The following is a 26130-nucleotide window of genomic DNA, read 5'->3' on the forward strand; positions in this document are numbered from 1 at the left end:
CTCACATGCCCTTGGTAGGCCACTGTTACCCTCACCTCCTTCCTACCAGGACCACTGCCTCTCGAGGACAGGCCTCGGCCTGCATATGGACCCGGCCTCTCTGCTTCTCTAGGAGCCCCCCCCCGGGGCTGTTCCCTGACACCTGGTGTCCTGGAGTCCTTGGCCTTGGGGCTGGCTCACAGATGCGGAGTCCCCTGGCACTGACCCTCCAGGTCCCCAAAGCACATGGGCTCTAGCAGAACCTGGCCAGCCCTCTAGAGCTGCTGGCCTGGGGGACAGGAAACCCGGGAACAGAGAGGCCAGGTGGCCAGCCGGGGGGGGGGGGGGGAGTTGCAGGAAGGGTCTTTACGGAGCAGTGTGCTTCTCTATGTCTTTCTGTGCTGGGGGGTGGGTGAGGGGCAGCCTTTGGTGGGTCCAGTTCTTGGACAGGGACTAGGGGAGACCAGACACAGAGGCTGGGGGCAGTGAAGTGGCAGGGTGGGTCCTGGTCCCGCCCACCACCTGGCAGTCACCTGCACCAGGTACACACTGCCTGAAGCTTGAGTCACGTGGAACTAGAGTGGATGGAGGGACAGATAACCAGAGAGCCCCTGCACCCCCAACCACCACGCACCTAGCCCCTGGGCTTGCTGTGCAGAGAGCATGAATGGAACAGGGTTCTGTCTGGGCAGGGTTCTCTGGGCGCCGGGGAGGCCCAGGGGTGGGGGAGTGTCCTGGGCCGCAGGGCCAGTGGTTATTCTGTCCTCAGGAGTGTCTGGTGATGCCCTGGGCTGGGGAGGGGAGGCACAGTGGTGGCACCAGAGTGGCTGTAGACAGACTTGGGAGCCTGCTTCCCGAGTGCGATGCCCGCTCTGTGTTTGGAAGGGAAGTCCCACACACTGTCTTGCCTGGGGCTGCCTTAAGTGACTGCAGGTGGCCACACTGCCGGTGGGCAGGAACCCTGGGCAGAGGCCAGCGGGGAAGCCGCCCAGGCCACGCGCCACAGGCTCCTTCCACCTGGCAGCAGGAGCCAGCGACTCCGCCGCCCCAGGTCCCTGGCTGCCCCGCCCGCAGCGCCGAGGCCCGCCCTCCTGGCCCAGCCCAGGCCCTCCCGAGCTATTTTGAAAGTGACCCTGGGCTCCAGCGCCCAAGGCGCGGGGAGAGGGCGCGGCGGGCGGCGGAACCATGACAGAAGATGACCGAGGCGGCGCTGGTGGAGGGCCAGGTCAAGCTGCGGGACGGCAAGAAGGTCGGGGCGCTGCGGGGGGCGCGGGGCGGGGCGCGCATGGGCGGCCGCTCACGCTGTCCTTGTCCCCGCAGTGGAAGAGTAGGTGGCTCGTACTGCGCAAGCCGTCGCCGGTGGCAGGTGAGCGGGCGGCAGGCGGCGGGCGGCGGGCCCTGCGGCCTCATCCCCGCCGGCGCCGATGGCCAGACCGAAATAGCCGAGTCGCGGTCCCTGAAACCCAGCCTGGTGGTAACCAGAGAGTGGTGTGCGACGCTGGGCGACCGGGACCTGCAGCCTGGGCTCCCCGGGTGGCCCGGAAGGCCGCGTCCCCAGCCCCAGAGCAGCCAGGGGAAAAAAACCTGTAGCCTCCCTCAGCGGCAAGGACGCCCCGCAGGGCACCGTCCCTGCACCCGGAACTGCGCGGGACTGCACGGGTGGGAGCGCTCAGAGCAGAGCCCGGCTCATGTCCCCTTCCTTCCCAGGGGCCAGGCCAGGTGGGAAGAGCCCTGCTGTGTCCCAGGAAAGTGGCTTGACTGTGTTTGGGGGGCACGGACCGCTGGGGAGAGGGGATGGTCCTGCCCGCAGCCCGCACCCCTAGTGGGGGGAGCAGGCGGAGCCCCCGTGGCCGGCCACTCTGCACCCGCTCACACTCGAGGGCGCGGCTGCAGCTGTCCCCGGAGACAGGTGCCCTGGAGCCGCCCAGGCTGCGGGTCTGTGGGGGGCTGGCGGGGGCATGTGTCCGCCACACGTGTGGCCAGAGGGTCTTCCAGGACACCGCGGCATCTCTCCTCCCTGGAAGGGGATGCTTGCGGAGGGGGGTGGCTGGTTTTGTGGACGGTCACTTCCTGCCTGGGCCTCAGCCCCCTTTCCAAGGGGCTCCAGCTCCACGGCCTTCTTGTTTCTCCAGTCTTTCAAGCCCTGACCCTGCCCTGTCCTGACCCTGCCCTGTCCTGACCCTGCCCTGCCCTGACCCTGCCCTGCCCTGACCCTTCCCTGCCCTGACCCTGCTCTGTCCTGACCCTGCCCTGCCCTGACCCTGCCCTGCCCTGACCCTTCCCTGCCCTGACCCTGCCCTGTCCTGACCCTGCCCTGTCCTGACCCTGCTCTGTCCTGACCCTGAGCTGTCCTGACCCTGCCCTGTCCTGACCCTGCTCTGTCCTGACCCTGCTCTGTCCTGACCCTGCTCTGTCCTGACCCTGCTCTGTCCTGACCCTGCCCTGTCCTGACCCTGAGCTGTCCTGACCCTGCTCTGTCCTGACCCTGCTCTATCCTGACCCTGCTCTGTCCTGACCCTGCTCTATCCTGACCCTGCTCTGTCCTGACCCTGCTCTGTCCTGACCCTGCTCTGTCCTGACCCTGCTCTGTCCTGACCCTGCTCTGTCCTGACCCTGCTCTATCCTGACCCTGCTCTGTCCTGACCCTGCCCTGTCCTGACCCTGAGCTGTCCTGACCCTGCTCTGTCCTGACCCTGCTCTGTCCTGACCCTGCCCTGTCCTGACCCTGAGCTGTCCTGACCCTGCTCTGTCCTGACCCTGCTCTATCCTGACCCTGCTCTGTCCTGACCCTGCTCTGTCCTGACCCTGCTCTGTCCTGACCCTGCTCTGTCCTGACCCTGCTCTGTCCTGACCCTGCTCTGTCCTGACCCTGCTCTATCCTGACCCTGCTCTGTCCTGACCCTGCTCTGTCCTGACCCTGCTCTGTCCTGACCCTGCTCTGTCCTGACCCTGCCCTGTCCTGACCCTGAGCTGTCCTGACCCTGCTCTGTCCTGACCCTGCTCTGTCCTGACCCTGCCCTGTCCTGACCCTGAGCTGTCCTGACCCTGCTCTGTCCTGACCCTGCTCTATCCTGACCCTGCTCTGTCCTGACCCTGCTCTATCCTGACCCTGCTCTGTCCTGACCCTGCTCTGTCCTGACCCTGCTCTATCCTGACCCTGCTCTGTCCTGACCCTGCTCTGTCCTGACCCTGAGCTGTCCTGACCCTGCTCTGTCCTGACCCTGCTCTGTCCTGACCCTGCTCTGTCCTGACCCTGCTCTATCCTGACCCTGCTCTGTCCTGACCCTGCCCTGTCCTGACCCTGAGCTGTCCTGACCCTGCTCTGTCCTGACCCTGCTCTATCCTGACCCTGCTCTGTCCTGACCCTGCTGTGTCCTGACCCTGAGCTGTCCTGACCCTGAGCTGTCCTGACCCTGCTCTGTCCTGACCCTGCCCTGCCCTGACCCTGCTCTATCCTGACCCTGCTCTGTCCTGACCCTGCTGTGTCCTGACCCTGAGCTGTCCTGACCCTGCCCTGTCCTGACCCTGCTCTGTCCTGACCCTGCCCTGTCCTGACCCTGCTCTGTCCTGACCCTGCTCTGTCCTGACCCTGCCCTGTCCTGACCCTGAGCTGTCCTGACCCTGCCCTGTCCTGACCCTGCTCTGTCCTGACCCTGCCCTGTCCTGACCCTGAGCTGTCCTGACCCTGAGCTGTCCTGACCCTGCTCTGTCCTGACCCTGCCCTGCCTTGACCCTGCCCTGTCCTGACCCTGCTCTATCCTGACCCTGCCCTGTCCTGACCCTGCTCTGTCCTGACCCTGCCCTGTCCTGACCCTGCTCTGTCCTGACCCTGCCCTGTCCTGACCCTGCTCTGTCCTGACCCTGCTCTGTCCTGACCCTGCCCTGTCCTGACCCTGCTCTGTCCTGACCCTGCTCTGTCCTGACCCTGCCCTGTCCTGACCCTGCTCTGTCCTGACCCTGCTCTGTCCTGACCCTGAGCTGTCCTGACCCTGCTCTGTCCTGACCCTGCCCTGCCTTGACCCTGCCCTGTCCTGACCCTGCTCTATCCTGACCCTGCTCTGTCCTGACCCTGCTCTGTCCTGACCCTGCTCTATCCTGACCCTGAGCTGTCTGACCCTGCCCTGTCCTGACCCTGCTCTATCCTGACCCTGCTCTGTCCTGACCCTGCTCTATCCTGACCCTGCTCTGTCCTGACCCTGCTCTATCCTGACCCTGCTCTGTCCTGACCCTGCTCTATCCTGACCCTGCTCTGTCCTGACCCTGCTGTGTCCTGACCCTGAGCTGTCCTGACCCTGAGCTGTCCTGACCCTGCTCTGTCCTGACCCTGCCCTGCCTTGACCCTGCCCTGTCCTGACCCTGCTCTATCCTGACCCTGCTCTGTCCTGACCCTGCTCTATCCTGACCCTGCTCTGTCCTGACCCTGCTCTGTCCTGACCCTGCTCTATCCTGACCCTGAGCTGTCTGACCCTGCCCTGTCCTGACCCTGCTCTATCCTGACCCTGCTCTGTCCTGACCCTGCTCTATCCTGACCCTGCTCTGTCCTGACCCTGCTCTATCCTGACCCTGCTCTGTCCTGACCCTGCTCTGTCCTGACCCTGCTCTGTCCTGACCCTGCCCTGTCCTGACCCTGCTCTATCCTGACCCTGCTCTGTCCTGACCCTGCTCTGTCCTGACCCTGCTCTGTCCTGACCCTGCTCTGTCCTGACCCTGCTCTGTCCTGACCCTGCCCTGTCCTGACCCTGCTCTATCCTGACCCTGCTCTGTCCTGACCCTGCTCTGTCCTGACCCTGCTCTGTCCTGACCCTGCCCTGTCCTGACCCTGCTCTATCCTGACCCTGCTCTGTCCTGACCCTGCTCTGTCCTGACCCTGCTCTGTCCTGACCCTGCTCTATCCTGACCCTGCTCTGTCCTGACCCTGCTCTATCCTGACCCTGCTCTGTCCTGACCCTGCTCTGTCCTGACCCTGCTCTGTCCTGACCCTGCCCTGTCCTGACCCTGCTCTATCCTGACCCTGCTCTGTCCTGACCCTGCTCTGTCCTGACCCTGCTCTATCCTGACCCTGAGCTGTCTGACCCTGCCCTGTCCTGACCCTGCTCTATCCTGACCCTGCTCTGTCCTGACCCTGCTCTATCCTGACCCTGCTCTGTCCTGACCTTGCTCTATCCTGACCCTGCTCTGTCCTGACCCTGCTCTATCCTGACCCTGCTCTGTCCTGACCCTGCTCTATCCTGACCCTGCTCTGTCCTGACCCTGCTGTGTCCTGACCCTGAGCTGTCCTGACCCTGAGCTGTCCTGACCCTGCTCTGTCCTGACCCTGCCCTGCCTTGACCCTGCCCTGTCCTGACCCTGCTCTATCCTGACCCTGCTCTGTCCTGACCCTGCTGTGTCCTGACCCTGAGCTGTCCTGACCCTGCTCTGTCCTGACCCTGCCCTGCCCTGCCCTGACCCTGCTGTGTCCTGACCCTGAGCTGTCCTGACCCTGTGCTGCTCTGACCTTAACCCTGCCCTGACCCTGTGCTGTCCTGCTTTTGCCCTGCCCTGCCCTGACCCTGGTACAGGAGAGTGGGGATCTGGGGAGTAAAGGCCCCAGCCTGCAGACCGGGTATGGAGGGCTGTGGGGGCAAAGGCCACAGTGGGCAGGCATGAAGGCCTTGGCCAGCTGTGGCCAGAAGCTGGGGCCTGCTGTGGGACAGTGCTTCTCTGGACGGGGTGGGCCAGAGCCTGCGCTGGGTACCCCTAGAGGCCAGAAAGCCCTGTCCCAGGTGCCCACTGGGAGAGCACCCTGGGTTGCAGCGGTGCCTCTTCAGAGCACAGGAGCTTCCCAGGGGGCAGGGCCGGCTGGCCTGAAGGGCACCGGGGGTGGAGGTGCCTGGGTCAGGTCTCCCAGTGGGGACAGTGCGTCGGCACCTCTGGGTTCTCCATGTGCCCAGCAGTCAGGAGGCAGAATGCCCGAGGCAGGAAGGACAGGAAAAGGAACCAGGGCCGGATCAGTTGTCCCCAGGGGACTGTGCAGCCAGGCTGGGGACAGGGTGGGCAGTGGTGGTGCCTCTCTGGGTGGACGTCTGCCCTGCCACTGTCCTGTCGTCCTGGACCCTGGCTCTGGTTTCTACGGCTGCCCCTCCCCCAACCCCCCCAACTGGTGGCCTGCGGCTCCTCCATCTTGTCCAGTCCACAGTCCTCACTGGAGAAGGGCTCTCCCCACCCCACCCAGCCCCTCCCCAGGTTCCAGACCCCTGATCTGGGTGCTGGGGAGAGGACGGCCAGCATCCTCTGTCATAGGCGTCCAGGTCCTTGGGTTTAAAATGCTGACCTCCCATCTGAGGGCCACGAGCCGCGTCAGGCAGGAGGTGGGTGGTGGGCACAGGCCTCTCCACTGCAGCTTGGTGGGGGCCTCTCCTAATGAGGCCTAGTGGGCGGGTCTGAAAGAGCCAGGCCCCATGGCCGCCCAGGCTAGCAGGTGGGCAGTGCAGGACCCTTGCCTCAGCACCCTAGGGAGTCTTCGTGGGACTGTGCTCCTCAAGGCTGGGGTTGCCTCCTGGCGCAGGGCCGTCCACTCCCCTCTCTGGGCCTCTAGGAGAGGGCATCGGGGTCCAGTCCTGGCTGGGCCTCACTGAGACTGGGACCCGGAGGGGCACCACTCTAAGGCTGCCCGTGAGCTGCTCCTGGTACTCCCTCTTGCTTGGGAAGCCCCCACGAGGGACCTGAGTCCCGGAGCTGGCGCTGCCTTTGGGGGCATTATAGACCGGGAGGCTTGGGATGAGAAACCTGGAGGATCTGGCCCAGGACATGGGCCTGTGGGAGTGGCTGGGCAGCCAGGGAGTGGGCAGCAGGGAGTGGGTCGCCCCTGGTTGTTGGTTGCCTGTGATCTCTGCTCTCTGCTCCTGGAGGGCTGGGTCCCCGGCTTGGCCTCACTCACCAGCAGTCTGCAGGGGTTGGGGCTTGGGCAGAGAGGTTGGGGACCCCTGCTTACAGGAGGACCCCAGTTTACATGGTCTCGGTGATACAGGTCCTTGAACCCAGGTACAGGCATGGGTAGCTTCGGGATGTGTGCCCGGAGCCCTGGTGCCACCTGTGCTGCCTGATCCCTGCCTGGGACTGCTGGCCTGTGCAGCTGGCTACTCTGCTGACCAGTTCCTCCAGGTGTCAGGCCCTGTGGGCCCTGGGTCCCTTCGGAAGTTGGTGACTCTTGCTTTGGGTCATTTGTACTCCGCCCCCTTCCCTGTGGGGATGAGGTGACATCTCAGCCCCTGGCTAAGGAGGGGTGGGGTGGTGGCCAGTCTTCCTTTCCCATGGTACCATCACAAAACAGGGCCACACCCAGGGCCCAGCTTCCCGCAAGCCCCATCCCAGGAACAGGATCTCCTGGGCCCAGAATCTGGCGCAGCCCCCGTGGACCTGCCCAGGAGAGCCGCGCCCCTGGCCAGCATCTTTCTGAATCTGGCGCAGCCCCCGTGGACCTGCCCAGGAGAGCCGCGCCCCTGGCCAGCATCTTTCTGAATCTGGCGCAGCCCCCGTGGACCTGCCCAGGAGAGCTGCGCCCCTGGCCAGCATCTTTCTTGAGCAGCTCAGAGCAGCGCTCGGCCAGCCTACGCCCAGGGTCTGGGGAGGGTGGACGGAGAGTGGGGAGCCGGGGCTGTGGGCCTGCGTGCTGAGCCCCAGCCACTCCTAGTGACCTCCATGCTCTCTTGTGGTGCCAGCTGTGGTGTCGGGGTGACCACTGTGAACACAGGTGGGGTGCTGCTTTCCTGAGTGCTCTTGGCCTGCCCTGTGTGTCCTGGGAGGCCCCAGCAAGCCAACCAGGTCAGCGCCCCTCGGCCCCTGCCCGGCTTCTTGGGCGGCCCCAGGCTGCCGTGTGCTCAGCAGGGTCCCTCAGTCTCCTCCAGGGACACTGCCTCAAGGTCACTCTGACCTCCAGGGTGCGGGTCCAGCAGCCGCTGCTCTCTGCCTTCCTGTGGCCTCCTTGCTGGCCACTGGACCCTGCAGTTCCTCTCCATGGGGAGGCCACTGCCCTGCCTCTCCCTTCCTTCCTGGGCTCCCAGCCCTGGCTGCAAGGCTCTGTGAGCTCATGACTCCCGGTTATTTTTACATCTCCAGACGCCTGTCCAGCTGCTGCCCCATGTCCAGTGGGTTTCTCAGCCTCTCTCATCCAGGAGAGACCCCCATCCTGGCCCTCAGCAGCCTCCCAGGCATCCCTCCCCCCAGATCCACAGAGGCCCCTTAATCCTTCACCCTCATCTCCTCTCATCCTAGAGAGCCTGTGGTCTCCTGTCCAGAGGGCTGGGAGAGCCACGTGCCAGCGCCATGGTGTGTGCAGGCCTCTCGCCTGGGGGCAGGAGCTCTGGGGCGGCAGTCACGCCAGGCCACACAGAGGCTCAAAGACCAGCCAGCCCAGCCTCTGGGCCCAGAGCCTTGGAGCTCTTAAGAGCCAGGACCCTGACCAGCTGCCTGCACTGCAGACCACTCTGCCTCCCTGTTTCCAGTGCTGCCCGGCCCTTGGGCCCTGAATAGGCCATGCTGCCTGCCTCTGGGATGCACTGGCCATTCCCTCTAAGACAACGCTGTTTCCTGTGGAGCTGCTGGGCCGGGCCTTCAGCCACCAGCCCACACACAGGTGGTCCCTGTCCCTCCTTGTACAGCACTTTGCTGATGATTGTCCTGGGTGCTGGCTTGTCTGTGTCGCTCCTGGGACAGCTCTGTGGGAGCTGGGCTTCGCGGCTCAGGGCTGCAGGAAGGCCCAGGCCAGGACAAGGCAGGGCACAAGGGGGCTATGAACCGCGGGTGGGCCCTGGGGCCCGGGTGGGGGAATGACCCAGCCAAGCCCACTCAGTGTTCCTGTCTTTCTTCACTCCCAGCCCAGCTGGGTGTCCACCTTGCCCACCTGCCCAGGGCAGAAGTTGTGGGTGGAGGGCCCGGGGTCAGTCACTTGCCTTTCAACCCCAAGTCCTTTAGGCTTCTGTGCTGAGGGCCTGGCGGTGAGGCTGATGCTGGCCGCCCGGTGTGGAGACTCCCAGAGGCCTCAGTAGCCAGGCCCAGCTCCCAGCTAGTGCCTGGACCCTGTAGCTGGGCTTTCTCCAACTTTCAGGGGAAAAACAGAGGCTCAGAGGCTGAGGACGGGGTAGGCAGGTGGGGGCTGAAACCTGGTCACCTGCACCCGGGGGATTGAACTCAGAGGCACTCGACACAGAGCCATAGCCCAGCCCTATTTGATATTTTTTAAATTTAGAGACAGGGTCTCACTGAGTTGCTTAGTGCCTCCCTATTGCTGAGGCTGGCTTTGAACTCGGGATCCTTCTGCCTTAGCCTCCCTAGCCACTGGGATTACAGACACGTGCCATCCTGCTTCGTGAGTGAGCATTTTTGTGAGTGTGTAAGAGTGTGCAATTGTGTGTACGCCCAGGTGTGCATGGGAGTGTGTATACTCGAAGGCATGAGAGTGAGCACACGTGTGTGTGCGCCTTTGTCTGCCGATACTGTGACAGCCGCCCAGCCCCGGTGGCCAGTGAATGACAAGATCCCTCCTTACCACGGGCTCTTGCCCAGCAGGGGCTGCTCTGGTTCCCAGCTGGCACCTCCTTGCTGCCCCTCCCTCACCCGGGAAAGGGGTCCTCAGGTCCTCCCTCACAAGCCCCCCACTGAGGCTCTGCCCAAAGTCCCGCCTCCAGATACATCAGTGCCTGAGCGGGCACAGACATTCAGCCCACTGTGGATGTGCCCCTGTGGGCGTGGGTGGCCAGGGCTGGGCCCTGGGCCTCATCCTTGGGCTCTGCCCTCCAGGGTGACCCCAGCACCCTGCACCCAGCCTCAGCTGAAGTGCGTTGAGGGGCAGACTCAAATTGGCCCGCTAGACAGAGCCCAACCAGGACAGGCCGAGATCTGCAGGGGGCTCCGCGAGGGTGGGGTCCTGCGTAGGCTTAACGTCGGGGGCGGGGGTGGGGCAGACCTGCTCCGCAGCCTGGGCACAGGCAGGGTTCCCTGGGGGTGGGCAGGTGCCCTCTCAAGCCCAGCACCGCCTGTTTGTAAATAAAGCTTTATTGGAAGCAGCACAGGGGACGTAGCCTGGCTGCCTGTGGGTGGTGGTGAGGGGCTGCCGGGCTGCCTGTGCCTTTCTTGGTGCTCTGGTGATGGGACGGGGACATTCCCATGAGAACTCACTATTGCGTTGCCCGGGCATTGTGGTCTTGCCTGGGATCTGGCCTGCAGGTGTCCTGCTGGTCCTGCACGGGGACAGGTGGCCTCTGTGTGTTCTGATTCTCTTCACCTGGGGGCCTTCCTTCTCCATGTTGTCAACACTGAGGTGCCAGCGAAGGATTCTCCAGTAGGCGGCGGAAGCCCCGCTGCCCACAGGCCTGTGTGTGAAAGTGACCCTCCAGGTGGGCACAGGGGCCACTGGCCTGCACTCTTCTGTCACCAGGAGGACAGCTTTGAGTAGTTGACACAGAGACCATGTGGCTGCAAAGCACAGACTGTCACCCTCTGGCCCTCACAGAGAGAGCTTGCTGACCGTAGGCCTCTGGTGGTGTCCCTCGCTCCAGGCTGGGACTCTGGTCTTGGTCCGAGAAGCTGGGCCGGGAGGGAGGCAGGTGGAGCTCAGGGCTGTGTGGGGGATTCTGCCGCAGCGGTGTGTGCGTCCCCGTCATCTGGGGCCTGGGGTCTCAGGTGGGTTTGCTGGGCCGGTTAAAGAGGAGTGTCTGCTTCCAGGGTCTGAGCCGGCACTGCCCTGTCCTGGCTGGGCACGTCCGTCCCCCTCTCCTGCAGGTGGGCCAGGGGCTTGACTCCTTGAGTTTCATGTGGGATTTGGGGTCGTGTCAGTGCGTATGTGTTTGGTGTTTGCATTAGGTCCCTAGCCCGACACCCTCCTCCAAGACTGGGCACCCTGGGGTCCTGGAGCTGTGGGGGACCTGGGTGGGCAGGGGCCACACTGAGCAGTGGCAGTGTTGGCAATGACATGTCGATGGAGACCCGAGTGTCTTGGAGGGGCCAGGAGGTGAGACTCAGGCCTGTCCCTGCAGCCAGTGGACAGGTGGAGGCCTGCCGCGCTGCTCGGGTGGGACCCATGGTCCAGTGACACTCCTCTTCCTCCCCAGGGCTGGGCTCAGGCCACAGCCTGGGAGCCAAGAGAATGGGGGGGAAGCAGGCGTCGGTGCGTCAGGCCAGAGGGTGCCGCCCAGGCCTCAGAGCAGGGAGGAGGCCCACGCAGCTGGGCAGGCACTGTTCCTGCTTCCTGAGTCAGGGACCACAGCTCCTGCCACCCAAGGCCAGGGTGGGCTCACAGGCCTGGGCAGAGTGGTCATCCGGGTGGAGTCGAGGCCCAGCCACAGTGATAAGGGGGCTTGCTGGTCATTCAGGAGGGGCAGGGTGGATGAATGGCTTTCTTGGTCACATCTTAAGCCCCAATCTCTTTCCAGCTGTGCCATGTCCTCCCAGGGGGTGCTGAGGATGGGGGCAGTGGCATCTTGGTGGACGCTCCATGGCCTCTTGCCTCCTCTGCAGATTGCCTGCTCATGCTGGCCTACAAGGACAAGTCCGACCGTGCCAAGGGCCTCCGGGAGCGCAGCAGCCTGACCCTGGAGGACATCTGTGGCCTGGAGCCTGGCCTGCCCTATGAGGGTCTAGTCCACACGCTGGCCATCGTCTGCCTGTCCCAGGCTGTCATGCTGGGCTTTGACAGCCGCCAGGCCATGTGCGCCTGGGATGCCCGCATCCGCTATGCGCTTGGTGAGGGTGAGTGCCCAGATGGAGGCCCCGGGGAGGGCTTCCCACACAGTACTGGGGCCCTCTCCCACTTGGACTGCAGGGGCAGACAAGACCCGGAAATGCACACAAAAGAAGGGAAGCTAGTGGACACCTCAAACGTTGTCCTGCTGGGCCTTGAGCTCTGTGCTCTGGATGAGGGGTCCCGGAGAGCCAGACCCTGCCTGGGGGTGATCAGACCAAGGATTGGGGTGGGATTCTCTGGGGGCTGCAGGGTTTGTAAGCTCCCTGGCTCAGCTCCATTGGTCCAAGCTGCCACCCATCATCTCCCAAAGTCCGGCCCTCGCTTCCTCCTGGGCCATGTGAGCCTGGGCTGTGCAGAGCAGAGCCACCAGCCCCCCGGGAGCCAGTGTCAGGGTGGGAACAGTCTGGGCAGGGAGGAGGGCGGTGGCTGAGTGGCCAGTGGACAGGCAGTGAGCTCATGTGCCTGAGGCACAGCTGCCCACAGAGGTGGTTCACGGAGCTGGGCCACCCTGGGAAAGGGCACCTGGAGCTGGGGCCCTGGGGCTCTGCAGTGTGGAGGGGAGGCCTGAGCCAGGCCCCTTGCGAGGCGGGGGATGGCAGAGCCAGGACTCGGCCCAGCGAGGCACAGGCCTTGGGCACTGAAGGCCCGAGTGACAAGCACTACAGCCTCTCAGGCCTTGTTCTCTGAAACACCAAGATGGGGCCACCCGTCCAGGTGAGCCCCTCCAGGGTGAGCCAACTCCAGGCTGTCGGCCACGGCAGGTTCTGCCTGTCCGTCTGCACACCTGGTGTCCTTCCTGGGCTCTCTGCAGGACTTCAGTTCTCACATACCACAGTCACACTTCAAGGCCCACCGTGAGCTGCCCACCCTGCCCGACCTAAGGCCAGACCTGGGGCATGGCTAGAGGACCCTGCCTTCCCAGGAAGCTCACAGTGGGGTTCTGGTGTGGCTCTGCCATGACCCATTATCTGGGTGGGGCAGTGCCCACCCCACTGGGGAGGGGGGCTGCCCAGGCACCTGTGGAGACACCCTGAGAGGAATCCTGAAGAGGGTGGGGGGTGGGCTCCGGGGGATGGTCAAGGCCACAGCCTGGAGGAGCTGGGGACCCTGTGGCTGTGGGGAAGGAGATGGGGTGGGCTGGGGCCAGGGGTGGGCACCCGCAGGCAGGGGGCCGTCACTCAGGGTGCGGTCTACTTTCTGAGGTGGGGAGAGGGAGGCGGGAAGAGCTCACGGCTGTCCTCATCTCAGGAGCTTCCAGGGGAGGGGCCCAGCTGGGGTGGCGGGAGGCCAGGGGAGGAGAGGGGACCACCATCCAGAGAGCACCCACGGCCAGGCTGGCCTCCAGCGCAGGCTACAGTAGATGGTCCCCACCTTCCACACGCTGAGCCTCAGTCTCCCAGTCCATGGCTGCCAGGGCGGGGCGGTTCCAGGGAGGTGCGCTGCGCACAGGTCCTGACCCCCTGCTGATGGGCCCTGTCCTCCCCAGAGCCCCCTGAGGCCGTGACTGTGTGGCTGGGACGGGAGGGGGTGCCAGAGGCCAGGCCCCTCCCAGAGCTCACCCTAGGCAGCCCCTGAAAGATGGGAGGGAGGTCAGTGGGCCATGGCAGGCAGCCCACTGCCTCCTGCTGCCCAGCTGGGTGGTCCCCTGGCCAGGAGAGCATCTGCGGGGCCTCCCCTGCCCAGGCCTGGGTGCCACATGCCCACCCTCCCTGGGTGATGCGCTTCGCCCCTGCCGCCCCAGTGCACAGGTTCCATGTGACAGTGGCTCCCGGCACCAAGCTGGAGAGCGGTCCGGCCACCCTCCACCTCTGCAATGACGTCCTGGTCCTGGCCAGGGACATCCCTCCGGCCGTTGTGGGGCAGTGGAAGCTGCCTGACCTCCGGCGCTACGGGGCTGTGCCGAGTGGATTCATCTTCGAAGGCGGGACCAGGTGTGGCTACTGTAAGTACGGGGTTACGTGGGGCGCAGCACGGGGGTCCGCCTCGGGCCCCACTCAGGAGGCCTGGCCCTGGGGCTGCTCTCCTTCCTGTGGTGCCTGGGGGAGGGAGCAGAGGGCTTCTGGGTCTCAGAGCCAGGCCCAGGGTCTCAGCCATTCCTGGCCTGTGTGTGAGGTCACCGAGCGGCAGAGCCTCCTGTTCAGACTGAATGGGAAAAAAAGTTAATGGAAGCATTTTGCGAGGGCCAGTGAGCCACCCGTGGGTGCCACATGCAGAAAACACATCGAGGACCAAGGTTTCTCCTGGACCCATCAGCCACTGGCCCCCTGGGCCACCTGGAGCTGTCCTCTGTGCAGTGGGATGGCCAGGCCATGGGAAGGGGTGGGCCTGGGCCCCAGGTTTGTGACAGCTGGACACCCGGGCCCTGATCCATGCTGAGTGACCGGCCAGGAGGGAAGCAGGGCCAGCGTCTGGCCACCAGGTCTAGGGGCTGAGTGGGTGGTGGGTACTGAGGGGGGGTGCTTCACTCAGAGCCTGAGGTGCCCCCTGTGGCACGGTGGGGACAGACCTGCAGGCACCGCAGGAGGGAAGAGAACCCTAGTCCCCTCTCCAGAGAGGCTGCTGTCCGTGCTGGCTGTCATGCGGTGTGGCCTCCTGGGGCCTGGGTGACCACAGTCAGCGTGCTCTGTGGGAGGAGTGGGGCCTGGTGAGTGTGGGCCTGGCGCCAGCTGGGCTCCCGGGCCCTGATGGGCACCCTCTGGGTGGAGGAGCGTGGGAGTGCACAGCCACCCTGCTCCTGCTCTCGTAGCTTCTTGGCAAAGGGAGTCGATCCCGGCCGCGTCAGGAGTGCGGTTGGCATGGAGGTGGGTGGGAAGGGCGTGGCCCTCACCTGGTACTCGTAAGGCACCACACACCTGGCTCGGTGCGGCTGGGTCCCTGAGGGTTCACTGGCCACCGGCTGTAGCAACACCTCCATCTCTGGGCAAAGCGAATGCAGATGTGGACGCAGGTGGTGCTGGGTGCTGCCCACTTGGCCCCAAATGGCTCAGACTTGGGGCAGCCTCTTCTTCCTTGGGAGCCCCTTGACGGCGGGGGGGCGGGTGGTTCTAGGAGCTGCTCCAAGCATCTGAGCAGGGAGACCGTGTCCTTGTTTCTCCGTGGAGTTCCCAGGTATCGGCTGCCACAGTCAGTGGTGGTGCTGGTGAGGCGCCTCCCATGGGGCAGTGCGAGGCTGTTTCCTTGGAGACCTGCTGGTTGGTCCTGGACAGGACGGAGTAGGGCCCCCTGGGTGTTTTTCCTCTAGACCTCAGAATTTGGAATCCTCTCTCTTGGTGTGGGTAGGCCCCTTTCCCCCATAACCCACCCAGCATGGACCAGTGGCTCCCGGGGCAGAGGTCCGGCCTGTGGGCTTCCAGAAAACCAGGTGAACTCAGGGGAATGTCTGTGCTGCACACAGCCCTGGGTCAGCTCCTCGCTGCAAGAATCTGCCTGCAACTGCACGGCTGGGTGCCGGGCGGCCTGGCCCCGGCTCCGACACTCTTGGGATTCTGTCTCTCCCAGCTCCAGGCCTTGCTCAGACCCATGGGTCACTGAGAGCTGAGCCCTGGAGTGTGCAGGTCACCAGTGGTGGCTCTGAGGGCAGGCTGAGGGCCCTGCCACTCTGCTCGCTCCTTCCTTCCGGCGGGACAGGCTGCCGGCTGCTCTGGCTGGGGGACTGGGGTCTAGATGCCACAAACCCCCTCGGCCCAGCGGAGACATGGGTGCAGCGAGGGCTGCTGGTGGTGGCCGAGGGTCATCACCTGCCACACGTGGGCAGACCTGGCCATCCTGGAGAGGACCTGCAGGCTAGGAGGGCCCTGGGGCTTCTGTCCATGTCTTGGGGCTGCTGTAGCAGGTGACCACAAACTCAGTGACCTTCATAGTCTGGGGTCAGAAGTCCCAAATCCAAGGCCAGCAGGACCTGACTTCGGGCTCTGGGGAACTGGCCGCCTTCTCACAGCCTGCCGAGCTGTGGCCAGGTCACACGGCCTCTGCCCTGGTCTTCCCTGTCCCCCGTAAGGGACACTGTCACTGGGTTTACGGCCCACCTGGGTGGTGCAGGTGGTTTCATCTTGAGATCCCTACCCTAATGGCATCTGCAGGGCCCTTTCACATCTTCTACAGGCCCCCATTCAGACACGGTGTCTCTGATTTGAAACATAGCGTCTGTGTCCCTGAAAGACGAGAGCGGGAGAGGGAGGAGGGGTCCTCGGAAGCTTCTAGAAGACCCTGGGGTACAGAATTAACATCCTCTCCCTCTCCTGGCCCCAGCCGGGAACCATGCCTTCCGACCCCCACCCCAGACAGCAATCCAGAGGGCAGAGGGGACGCTGGCCCCGCGGCTCCTTTTCTCCCGTTTACCTGTTTACCCTGCTGGAGGGAGGCTCCTGGCCACACCCCCAGCCAGGCTCAGTGGCGGGCAGCGGAGAGGTGGGTCCTGGGGAGGGTGGGCCCTGGGAGACAGGGGACTGCGATCCAGGCACTGGGGTGGAGAGAAGGTTCTTCAGAGAGGGCCATTCAGGACCCCTGCAAGGGCTGCACGGGGTCTGGACACCACGTGAGCCCAGCCAGCCATGGCCAACATCACCCCGGGGTGCTAACAATCCAGCCACCTGGGCAGATCCCAGGCTGCTCCGAGCCTGTGGTCAGAGGCACCTTGGTGCCTGCCCCTCGGGGATCCCACCCGGACGCTCTGGCTACCTGACTCCTCCTTACAGGGTCCCCAGGATGAGTTCTCTGGGGTCGGACGGGTACACACTTAAGAGGACCCTGATCCACTTCCACTTCTAACTAGGGACCCTGTGCCGAGCACCATGTTGCTAGGGTCACAGTCACTTGGCGGTTGGTGGCATATTATAAGGTGGCCACAGGTGACTCTGACACATGAAGCACATTTTCATGGTCTCCATGGGGCCACGGGCTGGGGACTGCCAGAGGAGGGTGGCTGGGAGGGGCGGGAGCTGGCTGTGGCCGGGCCTTGCGTGGGGCTGTCTGGGTGTCAGGGAGGAGCCCCAGCAGGTGGGAGGCCCCAGGTGCAGAGGTCTGGAGGAAGAGGCTGGGGCCAGGAAGGCTCTGGTTGTGGTCCAGCGCGAGCAGGTGAGGCTGACCCCGGCGCAGCTGTTGGGGCTCTGGGCACGCTGAGCAGGCGGTGATGGGCAGGGAGAGGGCCGGCGGAGGGGGACGGGCTCTTGCTGAGGTGCTGGTCCAGGACAGGGGTGGGAGGGACAGTTTGTTCCTGTGGAACCCCCACCCCATTTGGTGCTCTGCCCTTGGACAGGTGTGGGTGCAAACATGCCGTACAAAGCCCTGTCCGGCCCCTTGCCCTTAGCCGTGGAATGACACTTGAGAAGGAGGCTATCTGTGTAGGGTGGTAGCCCTGCTGACTCAAGGTTCTGGGCTCTGGACCCCTGCTTTGTCCCCACGTTTGTCTTCTCTGCTGGGCTCTCAAGAGTCCACCAGGCCTAGAGCTGCCCGGCTGCCCTCCGTGGCAGCCCCGCTGAGGGCCCCAGTGTCCAGGGGGTCTTCAGAGACATCCCACTGGGCAGACAAGGACACTGCGGCCAGGGCAGCCTGGGTGTTCAGGGGGCGGTTTGACATGGGCAGGCCATGGCTGCCCCGAGTCTCTGTGACTGCCCAGAGGTGTCCCTGAGCCCCAGGACAGCACTGTGGCGGCTGCCCCTTCCCCAAAGTGGCTTCTGTCTATGGTGAGCCTGTGCCGGCAGGAGAGACCAGCCCCCCTCCCTGTCCCTCTCGAGGAACAAAAGGCCCTGCTGGGAGCACGACCAGCTGCTGGGAGTGCGGACACCTGCCGGCTATCGTGGCCCTGGGGCCGGTGGGCTGCAGTCTGACTGCTCTGGCAGAAAGCTGCCTGAGGGGCAGGCCGAGTGTCCCCCTGCCCTCAAGAAAGGCTGTGTAGCCTCCGGGGGCCGTGTGGGCCGTGCACTTAGCTCGCGTCTTCAAGTGTGGGTCAGGTGTGGACACAGAGCCCAGTCGCATCAGGTTCAGAGCTGCTGTGTGACTGGTCTGAGCATCCACTGGCCTCTCGGGCTCTCTGGGCTTTGCTGTTTCCCTAGCTTGGACGCTGGGGGAATGAGCTGTGCCCACAAAGTGCCAGCCTGCGTTCTGACCTTATGATTATGTGGCAGACCCTCAGGCCAGCCCCTGAGGGACTGACAAGACCCTCTGTCACCTCGGCCCCTGGGTGGCTCCACTCCAGGGTCACTTTTCAGCCTCCCAGGTGTCTGGAGTGGCCCCTGGTACCTGGATGGTGGTCTCTGGCTAAGGGGGCTCTGAGCTCCTGCATCACTCCTGCATGTGGCTGAGACAGACCCCCAGGCTCCTGTCCCACTGCAGGGGACAGCACCCACACCTGCCCAAGGCAGGCCACTTGTCCTCTTTGGAGGATGAACTGGGAGCAGGCCCTTGGGAGACACAGGGAACAGTAAAAGCCAGGCCCACCTTTGACTCCTGTGGCAGGCAGGCCACCCTGGTCAGCAGGGTCCATGGAGGCCCCCAGCCGGGCAGGGTCTTGGGCTGGCACTCCCGTGCTGTGCTCAGGAAGGAAGCCATCGTCATCATGAGTGCAAGCTTGTGCCTGGCATCTGGAGGGGACTGTGGCTTTCGTCAGCAGAAGGGGAACGTCCCTACCTGCTCTCAGGCCAGGGACGGAGCAGGGCCAGCAGGCTCCTGAGCCCCTGCAGCCCGACCCCCGGCAGGGAGCACTGCGGCCGCTCCTCGTGGCTGGAGCCGGGGCGGCTGGCGCTCTGCTCCGCATGTCCAGGCCCTTCCCACCCCGGCTTTGTCTCCCCACCTTCACAAGGCAGCAGCCACCCTGCGCCTGTGGGCCCCATGGCCTGCCTCAACTCTGGAGTCACTCGGTCACTCGGAACGCAGCATCGGGCGGGCGGTGGGCTGCAAGGGCCAGGGTGACTGCAGCAGGGTAGGCGGCCACTGGTGGGACGGCTGGTTCTCAGAGGGCACCGGGGGCCGCGGGCCACTCTGATGTGGTCCCTGTCCACCAGGTGTCGGCCTTGGGTTGGGACTATGGACAGACGAAGCGCCTTGTGGGGAAAAGTGCTGGGTCCCCCGAGCGTCCTGAGTGAACTGCTGGCTTCCCGAGAGGGGCCTGGGTTGGGGACGGGCATCGGACGCTCTGTGACCTGAGCCTCAGTCAACGGGGGTCCAGGAGGCCCAGGGGCCGAGTGATTCCGCCTCCTGGTGGGGGCGACAGGAGCCTGGGCGTGTTTGTGGGGTGGGTGGCGAGAGGGGGCTTCACAGTGGCTGGTGGCAATTGTCCTGGGAGGCCTGGCTCTGTGGGCGCGGGTAGACTGGCCCTCGGGGATGGATGTCCTCCAGGCCCCTGGAGTCAGCCCTGCCGCCAAGGTGGGGTAGCTAGTGGGACTGCCACATGGGCACTTGGGGCCCGGACTGGTGGCTGCTGTGCGCAGGGCCTGCCCAGTGACGTCTCCTGGGGGCGGGACTCTGCCGGCTGAGTGGACACAGGACTGGCTCACCCTTCCGTAATGTGGCTTTTTATAGTCAGGGCACTGAGTGTCCTGCTGCCGTGCCAGCTGTCGGGGAGCTTGGGATTAGAGGCCAGGCCCGCTGTGAGGGCGGGGCCAGGCTGGCCGAGCCTCATGCGGGTGGGGTGGCGAGGGAGCAGAGTGCCAGGGAGTGGGCCCGTGAGATGGCCTGTGTGTGACCTGCTGGCCTGCCCTCCTGGGGCACGTTCCTGTTCCCCTGCCCAGCTCGCAAGTCCTATTCCTCAGAGAGTTTCGGAGTCAGTGCATTGTCCCCGGGGAGGGTATTGAGGAGAGCACCATCTCAACCCGTGCCACTCTGCTTGTCAATAGCAGCCCCTGGCCCAGAGCAGGACTAGAGGCTTGTGGTGCCAGGTACTGCTCAGTGGGCCCACTGACCTGGGCTTGCGTCCACCTGGGTTGTGTGACCATGTATAAGTAGCTTGCTGTCTCTGGGCCTCAGTCTCCTCATATAAAGCAAGAATGGTACTGTTATGTCTCCTGATTTGGGGGTATCACGTGATGAAGCGTCCACAGTTGTGGGGGCTGCTCTCCCCTGCATACCCTTGCATGGTCACCCAGAGGCCCGGGAGCCCTGGGGGGTGGGCCGAGTCCCTGGACCTCACGGCCCACATTCCGTGAAGGCAGGGAGCCACCGGGAGGCAGAGCTCTGAACGCAGAGGGTCTGGACTGCCCCTGCCTGGTCTTGCGCTGCGTGAGAGCTGGCCTGCGCAGCTTTGGGGGCCTTTCTCTGGGCCCTGGGCAGAGGCTCCAGGGGAGGGCTTCTCTGGTGACAACTGTGCTGAGTGTCCACTCCACGTGCCGGGGCTCAGCAGGTGGGTGCTGCCAGCCCGGCCTCCCATTCACGCGGCCAGCGAGGGATTCCATTCAACCTTGGCCGGCTGGGTGCCCGAGCCGGGGCACGTGGCCTGGGGCCTCCCTGCTGACTCACTGCCCAGGCCTCTCCTGGGTGTGGAGGCCCCGAGCAGGTCCTCCGCCCAAGTGACCCCAGGCTGATGGCACGGGTCCTTCCTTCTACTGAGTGGGCAGCAGGGGAGGCAGCCCAGGCACAGCCATGACCTCAGGTGCATCTTTCTATGACAAGGCTGGGGAGAAGGGAGGCTGCTCACTGTGGGGAGGTCAGCCCTGGCCCCTTGAAGGCCGTCTGTGGGGCAGATGCCTTCTGTGTGGGTGAGGAGCTGAGGTGAGGGCCACTGGTGTGACTGGGGTCAGTGGTGGCCATTCTGGGATGTGAGCCCCGCTCCTGGACACCCAAGGGAGCCCTGACTGGACATGCCTCCTCCACTCAGAACCACTCTGGGAGGGGCCTCTGGTCTTCTGGTGCATTCGAGGAAACCGAGGCACAGAGGGCTGGAGCTGACCACTCAACTGCCTGTGGCCGAGGGCGGCTTGAAGCGGCCTTGGTGGAGGGACGCATCCTTGGACTGTGCGTCCAGGACAGGACACCTCGTTGGTGCAGGATTACTGTGCAGCATCTGCGCAGCGAGGCCTGGGGGAGGGTGCCCCCGAGCTGCCCTGCCGTGTCCCCAGACAGTGCCCAGATGCAGCCACAGCCCCGGGCCCCGGGGATGGCCCTGTGGGGAGCCCTTCAGGCCTGGTGCCTGCAGCCTGTGGCCGCTGTGACAGCATGTGTGTCTGAAGTGTGCGTGGGGTTTCTGGGTGCAGAGGGACAGGTCCAGGGCTCTGGGGACGTGGCTTCACAGGCCAGGGGAGCCTGGATGTGCAGCCCCACCCCGTCTGCAGACCCTGTGCCCACTCTGCCAGGGAGCCCCCAGCCCGTGCTGGGCCAGGCTGACCTCGCCTCGCTGTCCTCCTTCTGCAGGGGCAGGGGTCTTCTTCTTGTCCTCCGCCGAGGGAGAGCAGATCAGCTTCCTGTTCGACTGCATCGTCAGAGGCATTTCCCCAACCAAGGGCCCCTTCGGGCTGCGGCCAGCCCTCCCAGGTGTGTGCGGGAGTGTGGCCTGGTGAGGTCAGATGGGGAGGCCATGCTTGGGGTGGGGCCACTGGTGTCCAGTGGCCATCCTGACTCAACCCAGTTAGTTGGCTGTCCTTTCCTGGCCTGGGTTGTGCCACCATGCTGCTGGGCAGCCTGGGGTTCTGAGGGGTCAGCTAGTGTGTCTTGGGGTGTGGATCACACCTGCAGATACTTCCTCCATGGGCTCTGAGCCACTGGGACAGTAGTTGGGACAGTTTAGCCACAGCTGCCCCTGGCTGGACAGTCACAGGGCTGTGATCTGGAGGCCGCCCCCATGGTGCATCGAGGAATCTTCCTGAGGTCGCTGGCTCGTGGGCAGCTGATCTGACTCTGTGGCTCCGGGTTAGGAGGCGGGAGCAGCCCGGAAGTTGGCTGGGGCGTGGGTCTCAGGGTGGGCAGTCAGGGTGGGCAGTTGGGGTGGGCACCAGGGCTGCACTAAGCAGGCTTCTTGTCCCTCCGTGCTCCCTGCTTGCTGCTGGGTGTCCTGCTTCAGCAGGACTCTAATCAGGGATGTTGCTGGGTCAAGTGGCCACATGGTCCAGGTACTGAGGGGCCCAGAGCAGGGTTGGGCTCCTTCAGGGTCCAGCAGGTCCGGGCAGGATGAGCTCTGGCTCCCCTGGCCCCAGCAGGGACAGCCCTTGTCCATGATCTAGCTGTAGCCACATGGTGGGCAGAGAGCTCACGTCGGCTGCCCCGTCCTGTGGGCAGGAGAGCAGAGGTTCCCACGAGGACGGAGTGGCAACAATGAGCTGCCCACCCCAGAGCAACTGCAGCTGGGGAGCTGCTGAGGAGGGCGGGTGCCCAGGCCAGAGCCCTTCCTGCTTCCCTGGGGCTCGCCTGGACAGTGCAGCAGCGCCACCTGCTGGTGTCCTGCCCTGAGGTTGCAGGCCGACCTGAGTGGTGTGTGCTCAGGGCCTGGAAGTGGACAGTGCATCTCCCCCAGAGGCCCTGCTGTCCTGCTCACAGGCAGCAGGTCTGCCAGGTGCCCTCAAATCTGGACGTGGGACTCTGTGGCTGCCAGGGTCCTGGTTCAGGAGGGACTTGGGCTTCGGTGGACTGGCTGTGGGCAGCAGGTACGTGGGACCCGCGAGGGATGACACCCCGCCTGGGTGGGAAAAGGCTCCTGCCTCCCAGGTTCAGAAAACACACAGGTGATGGCCAGAGAGGTCGAATCCCCAGGCCTCTGCCATGAGCAGAGCTGCAGTGCCAAGGGTCAGCAGGTGGCGAGGAGCCTGGGGTGCCAAACAGGGCTCAGCCCAAGCGCCCCAGCACAGCGGGCAGCCACAGGGCTGGAGTGGCGTCTCACTGAGACAGAGGGGGAGCCCTGTTGGGAGTGGGTGCCGCAGACCAGGTGAGCAGATCTCTTGTGGAATGGGGTCAGCAGGACAGAGAGGGCCCGTTGTTTGGGAGAGAGCCTGATACCTTGGTGGGGTGGCGAGGGAGTGCAGCTGGCTCAGAGGGCTGTTCATGGACAGGGGACCCAAGCTGGAGATTGGGGCTGTCCATAGGCACAGGGGCCCAAGGTGGGCAGAGGGATGACTGTCCCAAGGGGCCCAGGCTGGGCCACAGGGACCTGAATGGGGCATTCTGTGGGTAGTGCCCGGAGCTGGGGCTGCAGTGCAGGAGGATCTGGGGCTGAAGCTGGCCACCTCTGCCGCAGTCTGGCTGGGCACAAATCACGAGCCACTCAAGCAGGAACAAACTTTATTTTCCGAACTCCCGCAAACGCCACCCACGCGGCCCTCTTAGGCACATCACACACCAACCGGAACTCCCCGGGAACTCTCCCAGACCCCCACCGGGCTGCGCGCGCACTCACTCTCACTCAAGGGAACTCCAAAGTAGTGGGCACCGGAGTCAGTCAGCAGGGGTCTATATACAATTGAGTCAATCCAGCATCATCTTAATGGCTCGTCGCTCAACCATCACTTCTGGCAAAATGCCAGGGGCCATTCCGACTCGGCTGTGGCCACTGGTGCTGCATTAGGGTGTGCCTGCAAAAGGCACTCAGGGACATCCTGGCAGCATGTGGCCTAGGACTGACCCTTCTCTCTGCCACAGACCCGGGCCCCGGGGGCTCCTCAACCTTGGAGGAGCGAGCGGCCCAAGAAGCCCTTGAGGCCCTGCAGCTGGAGAAGCTGGAGAAGCGGCTGAGCATGCTCTCGCACTCTGGCCGGCCGGGCAGCGGAGGTAAGGCCAGTAGCCTGGCCTGGGCCGTAGGGACTGGACTCCAAGCTTTCCATTCCAGTCAGGGGTCAGGCAGCCGTCTGTATGTATCCACTGTCACTTTTTCCTTCTCTGCCCCGAGCCTGCAGCCATCTGGCCAATCATTATCCCCCCATTTACATGGTTTCCCTCCTGCCCCTTCCTTCCTTCCTTCTCCCTTCACCCACCCATCCACCCACCCATTCATCCATCCACCCACCCATCCATCCATCCATCCATCCATCCATCCACCCACTCACACATCCTCCCATCCACCCATTCATCCACTCACCCATCCATCCACCCAACTATCCATCTATCCACCCATCCCTCCAATCCACCCACCCATCCATCCACCCACCCACCCACCCACCTACCTACCCATGCCTCTCCCGCCTGCTAACTCCTTCCCTCTCTCTCCTGTGCACCCACTCGCTCACTCACTACCCCACGGATATTTGTTAAGTGCTGGCAGCAGGTGCTGAGGGGACCCTGCCCACCATGTGCTGGCTGCAGACCTCCTGCACATTCCTTTGAAGGTCTGTGCTCAGACAAAGTCTCAAGGGCAGAGGAAGCTGCTGCAGGAGCAAGGCTCCTCCTCAGCCACGGTGGCAGGAGATGGACAGAGGGGTGGGCAGTCCAGTGAGGGTGGCCAGCTTGGCAGGTGGCCACACCAGTCTTCCCAGGCCAGAGCATGGGCGCTCTGGTGGCCTTACCAGTACCCTCTGCTGTCTGTCCTCTGGGATGAACAGAGGGAGAGTGGGCCTGTCCCCTCCTGTCCAGGCCTCCCCCTGAGCAGGAGCCCAGGGTTGTAATGAGCTTTCCTGCCCCCCCCCCGGGGGGGCACCCTGGGTTCTCACTCTGGAGCCCTGGACGTCAGCCTGGCTGAGCTGAGATGGGAGGAGGCAAAGATGGATTCAGCTGCCCAGGGGCACAGACTAGGGGAGGCAGGGGCCTGGCCATGCAGGAGGGCAGCAGGGGGGGGAGTACCAGGCATGTCCTTGTCCTCAGGGGACTTCTGGTCCAGGAGGGGCAGGCAGAGGCATGGGCTCTAGGGAAGGGGTGGGGAGGGAGGCTGGGTGCTGCTTTCTACTGTCCAGTGCCCTTCAGCACCTCAGAGCCCTGCTCTGTCTTAGGGGATGACCGCAGCCTGTCCAGCTCCTCCTCCGAGGCCAGCCACTCAGACACCAGCGCCAGCAGCAGGCTTACCCCGTGGCCGGAGCAGTCCTCATCCTTGGCAGGCTCGTCACAGGAGGGGCCGGGGCTGGCGGCTGCCCAGGCCCCTGGGGAGGCCATGCTGGGTGCCTCAAGGCTGCCCCCGAAACCGTTGCGGCCGCGGCAGCTGCAGGAGGTCGGCCGCCAGAGCTCCTCGGACAGCGGCATCGCCACGGGCAGCCACTCCTCCTACTCGGGCAGCTTCTCGTCCTACGCCGACAGCAGCCTGGACGTGTGGCAGGTGGGCGGCGAGGAGTGTGGCTCGCTGCTCAGCCTGCCGCCAGCCGCAGGGGCTCCTGAGCCCAGCCTGTGTGCCTGCCCGCCCGGGGTGGCGGAGTACCAGGTGCCCACCTCTCTGCGGCACCACTATGACACGCCCCGCAGTCTGCGCCAGGCCCCCCGGGACCCAAGCGCAGCCTCCCAGGGTGGCCCCGACCACGGCGCGACCACGGACTTGGGCAGTCAGGCGTTGGCCGGGTGTCCTTCCGGCTGGCTGGTCACAAGACGGCGGGGACAGGCGACAGAGGCCCCAGGCAGTGAGGCCACACTGCCCAGCCCAGCCCCCGGCGAGCCCTGGGAAGCAGGCGGGCCCCACCCCGGGCCACCTCCAGCTTTCTTTTCGGCATGTCCAGTCTGTGGAGGACTCAAGGTAAACCCCCCTCCCTGACCGCAGGGCGGCCCGCGGCTGTGAGGGGCTGGACTTTGCCCCTGGACAGGAGGAGGCGGAGTGGGCCTCTCTGCAGAGGCAGCGCTCCGACGTGTTTTGAGAAGCCCCTGGACCTGTGGAGAGGGTGGGGTGGGCAGCGTTCCCGCTGTCCTCCCCCAGGAGGTGCTTTGGCTGCCCGTGGAGGGTCCAACTTGGGCCGTGTGTCCTAGAAAGCGAGGCTCTGGCGGGGTGGGGCGGGGTCGGCAGAGCCCCCAGGCCCAGCTTCGAGTGAGGATCGGGCACTGGGGCTTTAGGTGGTGCTGGCGCCCAGTGGCCAGGGCTGCTGCTGAGGACTGGCCTCATCCGGCCCCCTGCTCACTCCTGGATGACCACTGCTCCCTCCCACTCCGGGTCATCTCTGCAGTGCACAGACCCTGCTTGTAAACCGCCCCCCAGCATTGGGGACACCAGTCCCGGGAGCCCGTCTCTGCAGGGGAACTTCTCTGGGCACCGTTGGTGTGTGGTCACTTCTCATATTTACCTGGCAGCACCCACAGGTGGGCACGACGTCCCGCCCCAGGGAGGAAACTGACGCTCAGGAGGCTCCTTGGCTTCTGGGGTGTGAGTCTGTGCCCCCCTTGCTCTCTCCTGAGCTCTGGCCGGGCTCTGGGCAAAGGCAGCAGGGCAGAGGCTAGTGGAGCCCTGAGTCCTCCAGGCGCAGGCTCTGGAGGACAGCCTTCTAGAGGGTCCTTTGAAAGTCCCCAGGGGAAGTGGGGTGTGGCTCAGTGGTAGAGCACCTGCCCGACCTGCAGGTCCCTGGGCACCGCAAAACAAGTAAGCAAACGAGTGAGTAATTCAACAAATAAACTTTAAAATA

General features: G+C 64.6%; 1 protein-coding gene across 6 annotated transcripts in view; it reads left to right on the plus strand.

Annotated features, from left to right (window-relative positions):
* Positions 1–1102: 1102 nt before the first annotated feature.
* The window catches only part of DOK7 (docking protein 7), a 38172-nt gene continuing 13144 nt past the window's right edge, over positions 1103–26130 (plus strand). For 4 of the 6 annotated variants that reach the window (XR_014023171.1, XR_014023172.1, XM_081303024.1 and 1 more), the window contains exons 1-6: positions 1186–1345; positions 11470–11700; positions 13437–13637; positions 21035–21154; positions 23249–23377; positions 24529–25256. Coding sequence is in view for 4 of the 6 variants with exons in the window: in XM_081303024.1 (XP_081159150.1) it covers positions 11481–11700; positions 13437–13637; positions 21035–21154; positions 23249–23377; positions 24529–25256 (1398 nt within the window). In the remaining 2 variants the exon portion in view is untranslated. Of the gene's footprint in view, positions 1346–11469; positions 11701–13436; positions 13638–21034; positions 21155–23248; positions 23378–24528; positions 25257–26130 lie in introns of all 6 variants that reach the window. The other 2 variants (XM_081303026.1, XM_081303025.1) reach the window with 2 other exon arrangements.

The sequence above is a fragment of the Spermophilus citellus genome, assembly GCF_964194105.1.
Source record: "Spermophilus citellus genome assembly, chromosome: 8".
Classification (NCBI taxonomy): domain Eukaryota; kingdom Metazoa; phylum Chordata; class Mammalia; order Rodentia; family Sciuridae; genus Spermophilus; species Spermophilus citellus.